This window comes from Balaenoptera acutorostrata, chromosome 8 (genome assembly GCF_949987535.1).
Source record: "Balaenoptera acutorostrata chromosome 8, mBalAcu1.1, whole genome shotgun sequence".
Taxonomy (NCBI): domain Eukaryota; kingdom Metazoa; phylum Chordata; class Mammalia; order Artiodactyla; family Balaenopteridae; genus Balaenoptera; species Balaenoptera acutorostrata.
Window position 1 is genome coordinate 30,281,791 of NC_080071.1, and position 15,870 is coordinate 30,297,660.

The following is a 15,870-nucleotide window of genomic DNA, read 5'->3' on the forward strand; positions in this document are numbered from 1 at the left end:
CCTTGTATTAGAAAAATGCCTAGAAAGCTAGTACTCTTGAAAAGAAACTATCATATTACTTAGACAATAGACAACTAATGGGAAACTCCATCAGACAAGTAAAAGAGTTCTCTTGGAATATATGTAGCAGGCATTTCCACTGAGGTTTATGACGTAGAAAATCATGAAGGCAAATCCAGTGGCCAATATAATGAAAGATTTAGTGAGGGGGCATATGGGGCTTAAGGATACCTGCCACATAAAATGCATTCAGTAAATCCTTGTAGATTGAATGAATAAATAAATGAAAGATAGTTAAGGGTTTATTTTCTTATTATTACATCTACATTATTAGAACAGGGTCTTTACTATTGTTGTATATTAACAATTCCAGACACCTTGCTTAAGAGTCCATTGGAATGTGGTTCTACTAACACTTCTGTATTAGCTTGTGGCTACAAGGGACTGCATCCCAATCAAGCTTCGAGGCCAGATAATATTTTATTTCCAATCTCAGCTGCCTTCTTGCATTTGTTCTAATTGGTGGTGATAGAAAAGTGTTGGTATTGAAACACCATTTTGCCTGGAAATTCTGCAATTCATGGTATTGCTTAGCTTCTTTTTTCCAATTAGTTTCTCCAGTTTCTTTTTTTATAGTAGTAACTCAGATTTAGCCAGAAACACACAGCACCTCCTAAGGTGCCTAATGCCAAAGTCATCAGGTTCATTTCAACACAATCACAGATCAGATTCAAAAGACAAAGGCACATTTCCAGAAACTATTTAAGTGTTTGGTTCCCTGCACCCTCACAGCTAAGGTTTAAACAGGCTTTGATGGGGAAAGTCAATTTTTTCTCTCTAAGGAAACTTAAGGTCAGGTTTTCAAACGGCAAGTACCACAACTCCGGACATAAATTTTTTTTTTTAATTAAAAAATAGAAGAAAAGAAAAAAAAACAAAGAAGGAAGTGTAGTTGGTCATTATTCCATCTACAATTCATTGCAGATGCTGACAACGAAAGAGAAATGATTAAAATGAAATCTTTGATAAATTCTTACCTTTTCTAGTCTACCCATAGCCTGAGTGATCTTAATTCCCATAACTTCAGCTCTTTTTTTGCATATTGATGGCTCCCATATGTCCATTACTAGGCAGTATGTCTTATCCATACTTCAAACCATATATCCAACAGTCTATTGGACATTTCCAGCTGTGTGTTCCATGAAACCACAAAGGCAGCCTATCCAAAACAGAGTTGATCGGCTTTTCCCAAAAGCTGGTACTCCTTCTGGACTTTTAACCATGATTACTGGTACCTCTGCCCACCCAGTCAAGCCCAGTACCTCGGTGCCACCCATGACCCCTTCTTCTGTCTCAACTCATGACCAAGTCTGTATCTTTCTCTCTTCCAAACACCTCTTATTCCTATAGCTTTCTTTTCATTTCATGGCCTCTGCCATTGTTCTGACAGGACTCTCAACCCGTCCTCCTGCCTGGGGTACTGCCTTGCAGCTGTGCAGTTTGTACACTGCACAAAATCACCTGGCTGAGGGGCAGAGTGAAGGCAGACATCTAATCCACTCTCAACCCTCGAGTCTGGTACATGGGCTCAGAGCTGCGTCCCTTCAGAGGATCTCCTTTTTCTAGTCCAAGCAAGTTGCCTCAACTAGGGATCATCTAATACATCTTCTACTCTGTGGCCAGGACCCTGTTTAAGACCCTTCAAAGACTCCCATGACCTTTAGTATAAAATTCAGCCTTCGTAGTATTTCATAAAAGGAAATTTGAGATCTGGGCCCTGCCTTCCTATCCAGCTTGTCTCTCTCCATCTCTGCATGACCCCACATCTCTCCATCTTACCTACAGTCACTGCTTACAGAACCACTTGCAATCACCCCCCATGGCTCCCTGCCATCCCTCTCACCCGCCTCCGTGGGTCCCGGCATTTGTGCCTGCTGTATCCACTGCCCGGTAGACACTTCTTCACCTGCATTGCCAGCCTCCACTCAATGCATTCTTCAAGATTCAGTCATCCCACCCTGGTGGGCCTTCAAGTCAAGACTCCAGTCCCCAGTGTCAAAAGAGTACTCCTCAGAGATGTACAGAACCAGTGCTTACCTCTGCTATCGCTCTACTGCCTACACTGTTACTTTCTGCTGACTTCTCTGTCTCCTCCACTCCTTGAGGGTCTTTGTATCCCACGTGACTGACACAGAGCCGGCATTCAATAGATGTTCACTGAGGGAATGAATGCATTCATGTATGAGTGACTCTGTGCCTTCAGGCACTCATAACTTTTAAGAAGTTTAAGTTAGGCTCTTTACAAGGAGCAATAAATGAGTGTGTCAAAGAAATTTACTTACATCGTGTATAGAATGTTATTTTGTACAAAAGCTAGAAAAGAATAATAAAATCACAGAAGAGACCATTTATCCAGTACCGTCTATAGATCAGGCACTGCGTTAGATGTGTCTGATCCTTGGTCTCCTTTACTTAAATTCTCAGAACCCAGTGCAGTATGCGAATACTCTCATCTACCCCTGATATACAGATAGGGGTATGGAGAAGGTGACACATTTTGATTTCTACCCAGCTCTACCCAGGCTTGTTGTAAGGGCATCTTCCGAGTGGGCAGGCACTTCGGGGCACTGCTGTGGGAGTCCCAACACACTCGGGGTCCTGGCCCATCTCCCTTCACAGAGGGTTTTCTATGGGAAGGGACACCAGCGGTCATCAAGCTCAGTGGCTTTCAAACCTGGTTGCACAGGGGTCTGTGGGGAGCTCTCAAGGGCCACTTCAGGGGGTAGGAGGAAATTAAATGGGCAGGGCTCAGAGCCCTTGTCACTCCTGTTCCCACCTATAAAGAACGTAATATCTATATGATATGGTGGGATGCTGTATAAAATTCTGTTTTCCAGCTAAAAAGTTTAAAAAGCCGCTCTTCTTGTCCATGTTACCTGACTTCCCCCATGACAACACTCCCTCCCACCCCACATAAACTCACTCAGTTCAGGAATTAACAGACACAGAGGATCTGAAATGCTAGACCTACCTTAGCTGTGCCTTCCCTGGGCCAGAAGTGAGCAGTGACTCAGTGGGATTCCCAGACCGGCCCAAGACAGGGCGACCTCCAGGTCTCATCCTCCCATTTCTCCTTTTTTATACTGTTGTCAGGAGCCAGAATTACGGCAATGAGTAATGACGAAGTGGGCGTTGTGGGCTAGCCAGAGAACCTAACCGCTCGAGAAACAGAGCTGCTGTGTAAAAATGTCTTTCAAATTGTTAATAACTAACTTTTAAACACAGGCTCTTTGTATGAGCTTGTGACTCTTTCAAAAGGCAAACTGATAAAGCTTGGGTGGAAAATGTCAGCATACCAGGCCCCAAGAAGCTGTTGCTGATAGAAAGTAGGAGGGCAGAGACCGGGGTGTGAAACTGCAAAGATTTTCAGATTACTAAAATTTCTTCTTAATTCATAGTAAAGGGAGAGCTCAGTCACCTGCTGTTTTCAAGCTTGAGAGAGCCTTAGTTCAATTTTAATTAATTCCTCATAGACACAGGGGCCAGCTACAGTGTTCGTTTTTTATCACTTTTTATCATCTTAATTTTCTTAGAGCACGGTACTCTAAAATTTACTACCTTGTCACTTATAGTCTTACAGTTTAATTTGTGGTCTGTCTAAAGTATTGAATCTGATATTTTCTATCTCTCCTTTCTTTCAAAAATATAAATATAATTTATTTTCAAATCTAAGGCAAATGTTAGTCTTTGACTTATTGGTTGGTCTTCATTATTTCTAATGAAAATTTATTGACCTGCCTCCACATGCTGAGAGGAAATTAGAATATAAATGGATTAAAAGTCAGTGCATGTCATTTCCCTGGTTAAGGATCTTTAAGACTCACCGGAATATTCTGAGATTGAGTTACCCATCCAAAGAAATATACATCATCAATTTCACATGTGCCAAGACAATTGCTTGGAGAGAGAATCTCAACTCCTATTAGGTGTAGTAGCTGTAGGGCTAGAACATTAAGCTCAATGTTCTTATAAACTCTTTTCTGATTATTTTAATGAGGGGAAAAAATTCCACGTCTCAGTTTGAGATTAGCTCTGCCTTTCTTCACTTCTTTTGCATGTGGTGCTTTTTAGGCCAGAAACCATGATAAAGCAGCTCCCTTAGAAGAAACCAGTGTGCTTGGAGGTGCAAATTGCCACCTCTGCCTTGGGAAAAGGTGTCCCTTTTGAACTCTGTCCTTTCACTTCTGTTTAGCAGGAATTCTGAAAGGCTATATATTCTGCTCCATTAGACCCTAAGCACGGATGAGCCACAGGGCAGTGTTTATTCCGACTTACAAAAGTGTCAGCTCTCTCCACGCTTGCCAGTTGGAACATGGCTTCTTAGAGCGATTTCCTCTGGGGAGGAATTTACCCATTAACCTGTTCTAAGATAAAGGCCATTCAGGGTCAGAGGCCAGAGAGTTTTTCAGTTGTAGGCAAGCTCACCAGAAAAGAAGCCTAGTGACCAGTTCCATTCCTCACGTATCCAAACTCATCCTCCCGACTTTTTCATTTCATTTCCTTCTGATGTGCGGGATAATCTGCTGAGGATTCTGAAATGGTCATTAGGGTTGAAAATGCAAGAGGAAATGATTGCAGCCTGTTTTGCCTGGTTGATTCTAAAGCTGGTTTTAAATATGAAATATATAATATGCAATATATATAATATTTGTATATTAGGGTCACCGATATAGTATTGAAGGCAGAGATGAAGGGTACAATCATGCTGCTCAGAGAGGCCGTGTCTGGTCTCAGAGGGCTACCTTGGTGACGTTTGATATCAGAGCCCCGTCTTCCCCACTTTTCTAGACCCTCAACACATCCAGGAACTGCACAGATGCTTTTGGGAGAGGCCCCGGGAAGCTCGTTCTGTCTACACAGAGGCTGCTGTGGATCCCGTTTCTAGCTGCTAAGCCGCCAGAGTTGTGGTGATTCAGAACACCGCAATTAAAGGCAAAGGGAGAGGCGGTGTCAATTTTAAAAAGCACTTGCCTTTGACTCCCCCACAATTCTCCTTCTCCAGCTGCTTCCCCGCAGTTTCAGAGGCAGGAGAGTGGAGTGCTGGGCAGGCAGGTTCTTGAGCCAGACAAGGGTTTGAATCTCAGAGGTCACTTCTCCATGAATGACCTCGGGCAAGTTACTGACTAAACTCTGTGCCTTGGTGTTCCCCTCCATGAAATGGGTAGAGTAAGTGTGCCTTCCTGATGGGAGGTATTGCAGGTTAAATGAGGAAATGTACTTTAAAACACTCAGAATGGTGCCTGGCACGTTGTATACAATAAATGTTGGATGTCACTAGTTTGTGTGTAGACAGAACACACAAGGTCAAGCATCAGCAACATGTCACAAAGGTGATGGCAGCACATTTGTTGGGAGAGAGAGCACAGTTTGGACACGAACTTCATGGGCAGGATTACAAGAATTTTTAAGCTGTATACCAACCTGTAAAACTACACATCCTCTTACTGCTCTGAAGCAAGAAATGCTGTGTGGTAATTGCCTCTCTTTAGGCTGGTTTTCTACTGTACTTAAGAGAAAGCCAGCAGAAATACGGGGGTTCAAGAATAAAGCCAGGTTCAAAACAAGAGCCCATCAATTCAAAGAGAGCAGGACCCTCTCCCTTTCTTGACAACAAAGCCCAACTTTTTTCTAGAATCAGATTAAGTTAACGATGTCAGGGAATGCCACACTTCCCTCTCATTGTCCATTTTATTTCTGCTTAGCCTCTGAGCCATTTTGTAGGACCTGCAAGAACAGGGTAAAAGTGAAACTGAATTCTGAGGAAGAGGCTGTGCCTGACAGCATTCCCTTTCCTGTGGGAAGCCATTCAGGATTGTTCTAGAGCTGATGGATGAGAAAAATGTGCATTCTTTCCCCCGCTTCTCCCCATCTCTGTATATTTCTGAATGTTTAGAGATCCTTTTGGATACATCCTCATAATAACATTAGAAAAATTAATATTTATTAAGAAATTTTTGGTGCCCAGCACCAGCTGAGCACGACAAATGCATCATCATATTTAATGTTCTATGTGCTGCTTCCAAGCAAGAATGGAATGCTGGAAAGGAAAGTCCTAAGGAACCCTCTGGTTAAAGACGGATTAGGAGAGGGTTTATGAGTCTAGCTATTGCAAGTGCTGGAAAGCCATGTATGCTGACATCAGAGCTGAGCACACCTCAAACTTGTGGGACTGAATTTAAATAGTTCAGCAGTTTAAAGTTTTCAAAAGTGGTGAAATGAGAACAGACTTGTAGTGGAGACTGGTTAAAAATTCTAACCAAGACCTGATGGGAAGTCCATTCATTCATTCATTCAAGAAATACATGCTGAGCACCAATAACATGGCAAGCACTGTTCTAGGCTTCGGGATATAGCAATGAGCAACACAAAATCTTTACCCTTATGGAACTTACACTCTAGGGGTATTCATAGAAGCACGCTAAAAAAATTATGTGATGTAAGATAGTGATAAATGCTAGGGCATAAATAAAGCTGTAGGGAGATAGTGAGAAGAATGCTCTTTTCGATAGGGTAGCCTCTGAGGTGGTAATGTTTGAACAAGACTTGTTGGGATTGACATGAAGAAGAATGCCATGGGGTTATGTAGCAGAAGGAATACATGGCAGAGGCCACAGCAAGTGCAAAGGCCCTAAAGCAGGATGACATTTGGCCACTAAGCAAGAGTACCGTGAACAAGGGGATGGCTAGTGGGAGGGGAAATCAGAGAGGAAGCCAGGGGTCAGGTCGTGCAAATCAATAAAAATCATTCCAGTCTTTGAGCCCCTGTTGGGTTTGGGTGATTACCACATTTTAATTATCATAAACCCCCTTGAGGTAAGTCTGATTACTTCATTTTAATGTTGCCCAAAGCCACCCTACTGAGCTGTAGCATTCTCTTGGGATTCTAGAGCACCCAAGTTCATTGAGGGTGGCGGTCTCTCCCAGCTTGCTGCTGACCAGGACTTTCTCTCTCCATCAATCACCACATATTCCTAGAGCAGAAAAATCTTTTTTAAAACACTATGAGATATTTCTTTATCATCTTCATTATTTAAAAATATTTGCCCTAACCTTTTCTTATACTTGGCCAAGGCCTGATGCCAAATGGTTATTTTCTGCACCTAGGCCTTAACATGCATCCTACAATGGTTTTCTTTCTTTTAAAAGGTGCTAAAAATAACCTGGAGCACAGCTGTACTAAAGAGGAAAAATGAATAGAAACTTAGCGATAGGTCCATAGCCCATGATCTCTGGGTTCCATTCATAAAAGAGGTCTTTCCTTTTTTGGTCTGTAACACTGAGTCTAATTTGTGTAAAAACATCCAAGGATTAAGTTAAGTACTGGAGAGTCCTGGGATGGTTCCCCAAATGAAGTGGAGTCACAAATAATTCTAATGATGTTTTATAATAAAAGAATTAAAAGACTGAAAAATATGCAACAAAGACTCTCTGGTCCATATTAAGATGAAAAAAGTAGCATAAATTGAACTTAATATCCTACATTTTTATTATTTTCATTAAAAAGTGAAATGAATAAAAATGTGTCTTCATTTTAGCTATAGATGGGCCTAAATTAGGACATGGAAAAATCAGCTTAAGATAAGAGTGACTCAATCCATCCAAAGAACCAAGTTTTCTTTGGGAGGGTATGCCCAGATTCCCTACTGAGTCTTGTCCTGCATGGAAAGTAATGGGAATTCATTTTCTAAATCTCATGCTGGCCCATTAGAAAGTTACTGTTTGGTGAATTCCATCATAATGTATTATTGTATTGCCAGCTATTATAATCTAGAGCTAGTCTGATGGTGCTGGTGTCTCAGGATAAGTAAGAAAGTAGCTGGATTAGTTTGCTAGGACTGCCATAACAAGGTACTACAGACTGGGTTACTTAATTTACAGTCTTACAGCCTCTTACTGTAGCTTAAACTACAAAAACATATTGTCTCACATTCCTGGAGGCTGGAAGTCTGAGATCAGTGTGTTTGGTCAGGTTGGTTCCTTCCGAGAGCTGTGAGGGAGAATCTATTCCGTGTCTCTCTCCTAGTTTCTGGTGGTCTGCTGATGATTAACCTTCGGCATCCCTTAGCTTATAATACATCATCCCAATCTCTGCCCCTTCATCTTCACACAGCATTCTCCGTGTGTGTGTGTGTGTGTGTGTGTTTGTGACTGTGCCCAAATTTCTCCCTTTCATAAGGACACATCCATACTGAGTTCTAGCCAATCCTAGTGACTGCATCTGAACTTGATTATTTGCAGAGACCCTATTTCCAAATAAGGCCACATTCGCAGACAGCAAGGTTAGGACTTAAGCACCTTTGTGGGGGAATACAATTCAACCCATAACACTAGTGTACAAGAAGGTTAAATGAAAACTTCTCTCCTTCTGTAGGATTCTCTTAGATATCCTTGAAGATTACACCTAGGACAGGAGAATCCTTATAGTAGACAAATCATCTCTTTATTCATTGCATTATCAGCCTGAGTCCTCCTTCATATGTTTGTGTGTGTGTGTGTGTGTGTGTGTGTGTGTGTGTGTGTGTGTGTGTGTGTGTGTGGTTTTGCTTGATTTCCAGCCGTTGTATCTTATCTAACAACTATCCCTTTGCTAACAGGGCAAATTTGGAAATCAGTTATGCCAAAGGACTTCAGAAACTGGCAACCAAACTGAGCAAAACATTACAGAGCACAAAGAAAAAGTAAGTATATGGAAGAGATAAGGCAAAATCACTCTTAAAAGTAATAAAAAGCGACATATGTTCAATTCCAGCTTCCTCATATAAATGTGGCAAGTCCAGAGCATCAAGCATGGCTTCCAGCTCTTGGGCACTTACTGTGTGCCAGACACTGTGTTAAATGCTTTCATAGATACTCCACATTGAATCCTCACGACAATCTCTGAGAAGTCTTTTATCATCCCTATTTACAAACAAGGACTTGAGGCTTGGAGAGTTTAAGAACCTTGCCTGGTCACACAGATAATGAATTTCAGAGCTGGGTTCATCCTGTGTCTTTGTGACTCCTAAGCTCATATTCATAAAAGGCCTTGCTGAGGATATTAACTTGGGAAGCAGTGTTGTTAAGTCGGAAGCTCTTGAAATCAGGAAGTGTGAATCCTGCTTTATCTCAAATTTATGACCTTCAACAAGTAACCTGGCCTCCCTTGATTTCCTCCTCTGTTATATGGAGTAACAAGATGTGCTCCATTGTGTATGTGTGTGTGTGTGTGTGTGTGTGTGTGTGTGTGTGTGTGTGTGTATCGGGGGTTGCATATTAAATGAGGTAATATATGTAAAGATATTGGTACATCAGATGCTGAAAAAATGTTGGTTCACATTTTTTTCAATTCAGTTGAGAAGGAAGTCAATTACTTCTCTTTGGGGAGAGAAAAAAGATATTAGTATTCTAAAAATGGTCCATTAGTGATAATTACTTACAAAGATTTTTGACTAATGCTTGCAGATGCCACCCAATGGCAGTGCCATTGCAAAGACCCCTTCTGATGGTAAAAGAAAGAGGGAAAGAAAAAAGGACGGCTTCTGGAGCCCACATTCCTACTCCCTAGGCATCATCCATAACAGCAAATAATGGCTTTGAAATTGATCTGACTTTGAGCCTGATTTTTAGGATGGTATTTTAGTAGCCTGCAAAGGAACCAGTAGAGCACAGTGGTTGAGTATAAATAGACTTCATTTAGACTACCCAGGTTTAAATTCTGGCTCTACCTCTTACCAAGTAGGTAAATTAGGACAATTTACTTTACCTCTCATTGTGTATTTAAAATGGAAATAAAACACATCTCATATAATTCCTGTGAGTAGTAAATGAAATAATACAAGAAATGTGTTTAATACCTGGCTGGAGCCAAAGCTCCCTAAGTGTTCATTATGATTTTAATTTTGATTACCTTCTAAAGGATGAGAGGTGTAGGTGTAGGGGTGTGTGTCTTATTGTGTGGCAACCCTAGAATCCAGCATGGTGCTCCCAAGGAGTTGGCATGAACAGAATGCTTGGTTAACCAGGGTTAGTACAACAATATTTAATAATAAGCATTAACTGAACTTTTATCTATACCAAAATCTGTTAGGTACTTGTATAATAACTCAAATTATTTCTCTTCTAAAAGACCAGTTAAGTGAGGGTCAGGGAAATCAAGTGATTCTTCCAAGGTCATGCAGGAAACAAAGGGGAGCTTGTGGATTCAGACACAGAACCTCTGAGGCCAACGCCTTCTCCTTCCTGCTCTGCGGCCCAGCTCCTCCCAGGGGCAGATGTCAGATTCCTTTCCCGAAAGTGTGCTTGGGTTTCTTTTAAAAAAAAACAACTCTATTGAGATTTAGTTTACATGCAATAAGACGCACCCATTTTAAGTAAATGGTTTGATTGATTTTGACATATGTATATACCATATATCCACCACCAAAATCAAAATATACCTATTTTCATCACCAAAAGACTCCTCATACCTGTCTATAATCCTTCCCCCAACACAGTCCCAAGGAAACACTGATCTGCTTTTTTTCAATCTGGATTATTTTGTCTTTTCTGGACTTTCCTATAATTGGAAGCATACAGTGGGTACTGTCTTGTGTCTGGTTTTGTGCCTGGCTTTGGATACACAGAAAATCTGACATCCTTTGATCTAGTTCTCCCATTCTCTGGCTGCCAGGTGCAGCCTAAGTCATTTGGAGGCAAAACCTCTGCACCGTCTTGCTCTCAGTACGGGCACTGATCTGTCCCTTCCCTTCCATCAAAGTCTACACTGGCTCTGTCCCTGAGGTTTATTGATACAATGGGCTTCCTGTTTGAAGGCCAACCATAAGTAGGAGGAAAATAGCGTCATACTTCCTAATTCTCCCTTTGTGCTGCTAGGGTCAGGGCAGAGTTACCCTTTTGTTAAATTGAGATAGTACTCACAAGACAGTAGAACATCTGAGTGTTTGTCCTAAAGGCCAGCAGGGAACAGGACCTAGACCCCAACCCCAAGAGCAGCACGCAGGGCATGACCAGGGCTCTGGAGTCCTCCATAACTTAACTTTTCTGAGCCTCCGTTTATTCATCTGTGAAATGAAGAGCCTGAAAAGATTGTCTTTAAGGGTGGCATGCTCTCTGCTGCCTGTTCTAAATGGCTTCTCACCCTTGGCTACTTTATTTCCCTGATTTTCTACAGACATGAAATGAAAAATGGAAATCAGGATGAAAAATGATTGGGAAAAAAACGCAGTTTATGTAATGACAATAGTGCAAATAAATATGTTGGCAGAATTTAATCCCATGGAGAAATTGAAATAGGATTAGGGATATGAGTGCAATTGCTGAATGCAATGGCTCAGACATGATGCTTTATTTCTCAGACTCCTGGGAGAATGACACCCACACTTGTGCTCCCTTGTTTTTGCCTCCAGCTGTCTTGTCAGTGCCTGGGCCTGGGTCTCGGAGGGCATGAAGTCGGCAGCGGACCTGCATCAGTGAGTACTCACACGCTGGCCTTGCTCCAGCCCCAAAGGGAGTCATAAATATTTAAAGTGGGTATGCTACAAATACTCCACTGTGAACTTGCACTGAGTAGATATGCCTAACACACAATTTTACTTCCCCAGAAAATAATTCGGAAAGTAGATATAAACCCTAATACTAGGCTTGTGTGTCTTTCATGTTCTATTTCCAGAAAACTTGGCAAAGCAATTGAGTTGGAAGCAGTAAAGCCAACTCATCAAGTCCTGAGTGCACATGAAAAGAAGAGAAAATCAGTGAGTCAAAATCTTTCTTTTCTCCCTGTTAAAGCAAGATTTCTGTCTTTGGCTCAAGAAATAAAAGGTGATCTAAAGGTGATACTACGTTTCAGGAATTTATCATAAAAATAAACACAAACCCAAAGATTTATGTAGGAGGATGTTTGTTAAAGCATTGTTTATAGTAGTGAAAAAATGGAAACTTCTTCATCATCCAAAAATAAATTACAATGAATTCAAGCAACGGAATACTATGCAACCATTAAAAATCTTATTGCAGCAGAATTTAATGACATGGGGATGTAGTGCTAAATTAAAAAACAAGATGAGAAAATCTGCAATTATAAAAATTGTTATAAAAATATAACTGCAATTTTGTAAAATAAATGTGTGAATATATGCATAGAAAAAAACCTGGGAGCACCTCCCCAGAATGTTGATAAGAATTATCTCTAGATAGTGGAATTAGAGGCTATTTTTATTTCATTTGTTTGTACTTTTTTGTATTTACATTGTTTTACACTGAATAGATACACCTTTTGTAAATAGAATTATAAACACAATTTTTAAAAGGAAATGCTTCTCTATACTTAAGACCTTGGAATTAGGTAAAAGAAATACTAGGTATAATCCTCAAATAGCCTTAAAATTGAAGAAAAATAACTAAACAATTCTTTCAGGGCACCTGGTCCTCTTGTATGGCATAGTCTCTGGTCTGTCTGTGTACTTATCCTTCCAGAACAGTTTCATTTGTGTTCCGTTTTCTTTTTATTTGCGTGTAATACAGTCAGTAAGCACTTTAAAATATATTTTCAGGCAACATGAAGAGGTATTTAATAAACACTGCTTAGCTCTGATAGGGATGGGGTCATGGTCATTATCTGTGTCAATGACAGGTACAGGTGAGAAATTCAGAACTGTAATAGGAGGTATTTGAGAAGGGCAGGGGCAGTGGCTAAGGGGAGTTTCAAGTGATCACAGCCAGATAAAGCAGGTCTTAAAGGCGGTAAGTCCATAGGATGAGGGGATTTGTGAAAGCCCTGATGGAAGGGAAATGATAGCAAGAAAATTTTATTCAAACTTATGAAACTGAGTCAGGAAATGGAATCGATGTTTAGTGGACATCCACGTATTTTTACCAGAATGGGTGTTCTCCTTAGGGCTAGGGTGATGGGGGAAGTTTACAGAATTTATTAGAAAGTAATATAATCTTCTGCCTTTACAAACCAACTTAATAAAAGCCAAACACTAGTCTATACTTCATTAATTACAAAATATTTTCATACCACATAATACTATGATAATCACTAGAATTTCCTTATTACTTACTAAATTAGGCACAAGTGCTATGATCACAGTGCTTTAGATAATTAATGTCATGGTCCCCTCAGAATGCTGGTCCAGTTTATAATCTTCTTTTCAGCATCTGCCCCTCCCTGTTGCACCCCTATCACCCTGCCACATTTTCTCACAAAAAAGTCGAATTTTTTAAAGTGAACTTGTTCCATATTTCAGCAACATAGTCAAAAGTGACACAGTGCATAAAATTATTTTAATTGTATTTGTTGTGCTAAACCACATATTCTAAATTTAATGAACTGAAAAAGAAAAAAGTACAGTGTTGCTAGATCTCAGAATGGTTGAGTAATGGCTGATCTGTGGGTTTTGAAGAAAGGTCTATGGTTCAGGAGAAAAGGTTCTGCACTAACTTAAGTCTGATCTCCTTAGGAGGTTGCCTAGTTCCATTTTCATCATTTACTGCCCCATTGGCTATTTTAAAGTAGGAGAAAAAGTTAATTATGATTAAGAACTCAATCTCTTTGAAATTAAAGCAATATTCACGTTAGAGGCAATAAGACAGTTAGTAAAATTAGCACTGCTAGGGCTTTTACTGACTCTCACGATATTAAAATTTGGCCCACATGGAATAATGCTGAAGAGGAAGTAATGGGACTGGAAGTGATACCAAACTATGCAAGATCCTCCTCCGCACAGATTGTACCCATTTATATTGTTTCTACAGAGTTATATATTAAAAATAATTATCTTACCAAATGCATTCAGGGTAAATCTTGTGAAGAGATTCTTGACCTGAGGAAAAGAGAGTTGACTACTTTTCTCAGGAAATATGTCCTCTATAGGATTTTTAAATTCCACTTAATTGTGCTACTAATTGTACCAGAATTAATAAGCCAGCACCGTGACTCAACAAGAAGACAGCAAAAAAAATTTTTTTTTTCTTTTTTTCTCTTCGATAGCTTGATAATGAAGTTGAAAAGACAGCAAATCTTGTCATTAGCAACTGGAATCATCAAATTAAGGCAAGTATACACAAATATCATTTGTGTAAACCCAATTTTCAGGATTGAAGCTTTTGGCTTTTGTACAAATGTGATCGTGTGTTTTAGTGTCAGTATTTCTAAGTGCTAACTGAAAAGCAAAATGTTTCCTCGTCTGAGTTATTATATAGATATAGTTTTCAACTAAATCAATAGAGGAGCAGAACTCTAAATATGATTTTATTTATAGCTAACATGTGGTGTTTATTGTATGTCAAGTGCTATATATTTATGTGTTGAATCATCGCAAAAACCAACCAATGTGGTATATGACCTTGTGTTGTCCCATTTTATAGATGGGTGGGGAAGCAGAGACACAGAGGTTAATAATTGCTTAATGTTACAAAGCTGGTTAATGGTTGAACCAAGAATTATTCCAAGTCACTGGGCTCCAAGGTCACTGCCCTTAAGCATTACCTACACTGACTGCCTCTCTGTATAATTTGAAACTTAGGGCAAGATACGGATACTGAGTTTTGGTTTTATCTTTTATAAGGGCATTTGTGATCTCTGTCTCACCAGTGAGAGGAGCACAGTGAGGGGTGGGTAAAGGTGTGTAAAGGGGGATGCCTGTATTGGTTTCACAAGTATGTACGGCCCACTCCTTGTGCACCACACTGTTCTAAGACATGGTTCTTGTTTCCATGTAATTGAAAATTTAGTTGGCTAGATAACATGTGTGCAGGAAAGAGTGAATGACTTCTAAGGAGAGGAATTATGATCTGGTGTGAGAATTTAGAGCATATCATTACAGGGTCTTAAGCAGAGAGAATCACAGATGGTGCCTATATATATATATATATATATATATGATTATTCTAGAACAATCCAGTTTAGGAGGAATTCATTTCGAGTAGGAAGGACTAGGAGCCAGTGGAGAGGGAATCTGCTCGGAAAACCCAATGATTCCCTTTGAGGGGACTTGTACTACCAAAGTTGAAATTCTCTTTTTCATCTCCAAAGTGTTGGTGCCCAAAGAGAACTGTCTTTCCCAAGTAGATGGCCATGAGTGCCAAATAAGCGGAGACAACCTCAGAAACAGGCGGCCGCATCTCAGCCCTCAGTGTTGCCTCTGAAGCTCCTGCTGGAACCAAGGACCCCATAAGACAAGGACATTAATCAGAAATGTGTGAGATAAATGAATTTCTATGCCCACAATAACAGTCCTGGTAAAGGCATGCTCACAAGAATCACTTTTATAGTAAATATTTAAAGGTCCCATAAACAGGAGTCCAGTCGTTTGTTTTCAGTTTTGCTCTTGATTGTATGAGCTTTCTTAAACAGAATTTGTTTTTAAAAATACATTCTGTAAAATATTCAGCTTTCACAGGAAATGCAATACAATGGACCAGAAGAGAAACTATGCTCAGTAACTGCCACTGCTTTCAGGAACAAAAAAGAATCTTTTTTTATTTCCCAGTTTCCACCAAGTAATTTTTCTAAATAGAACGATTTTATTTTTTATGAAGATTGACAGAGAAATTAGAGAAGATAAAAGGCTTGCACTATAATAGTTTTCTCTCCAGTTACAATTCAAGGGATTCAGCATGTCAGTAATGAGGTGTAGTCTGCTTTGGAGACTCGGATGGAGAGCCTTAAAGAACCAAATGCTCTTGGCTCCTACTCTCATTTATCAGCGGGCATGTGACCGACGGAAGGTGGAGGGGAGGGTCTCTGAGCTTCTTGTTCCTTGAATTCCATTTTGTAGAGGTTTCATATGTTTAGAGACCTTCAGAAGGCTTTGCCTCTGACTTCCTAGG

At 40.2% G+C, this 15,870-nt stretch overlaps 1 protein-coding gene across 5 annotated transcripts in view; it reads left to right on the top strand.

Moving 5' to 3' along the window:
* Window positions 1-15,870, top strand: part of NOSTRIN (nitric oxide synthase trafficking) — a 57,860-nt gene that overhangs the window by 12,206 nt on the left and 29,784 nt on the right. For 4 of the 5 annotated variants that reach the window (XM_057551475.1, XM_007183223.2, XM_057551474.1 and 1 more), the window contains exons 3-6: window positions 8,655-8,738; window positions 11,445-11,507; window positions 11,708-11,789; window positions 14,030-14,092. In XM_057551475.1, coding sequence (XP_057407458.1) covers window positions 8,655-8,738; window positions 11,445-11,507; window positions 11,708-11,789; window positions 14,030-14,092 — 292 coding nt within the window. Of the gene's footprint in view, window positions 1-8,654; window positions 8,739-11,393; window positions 11,508-11,707; window positions 11,790-14,029; window positions 14,093-15,870 lie in introns of those variants that run through there. The other variant, XM_057551476.1, reaches the window with a different exon arrangement.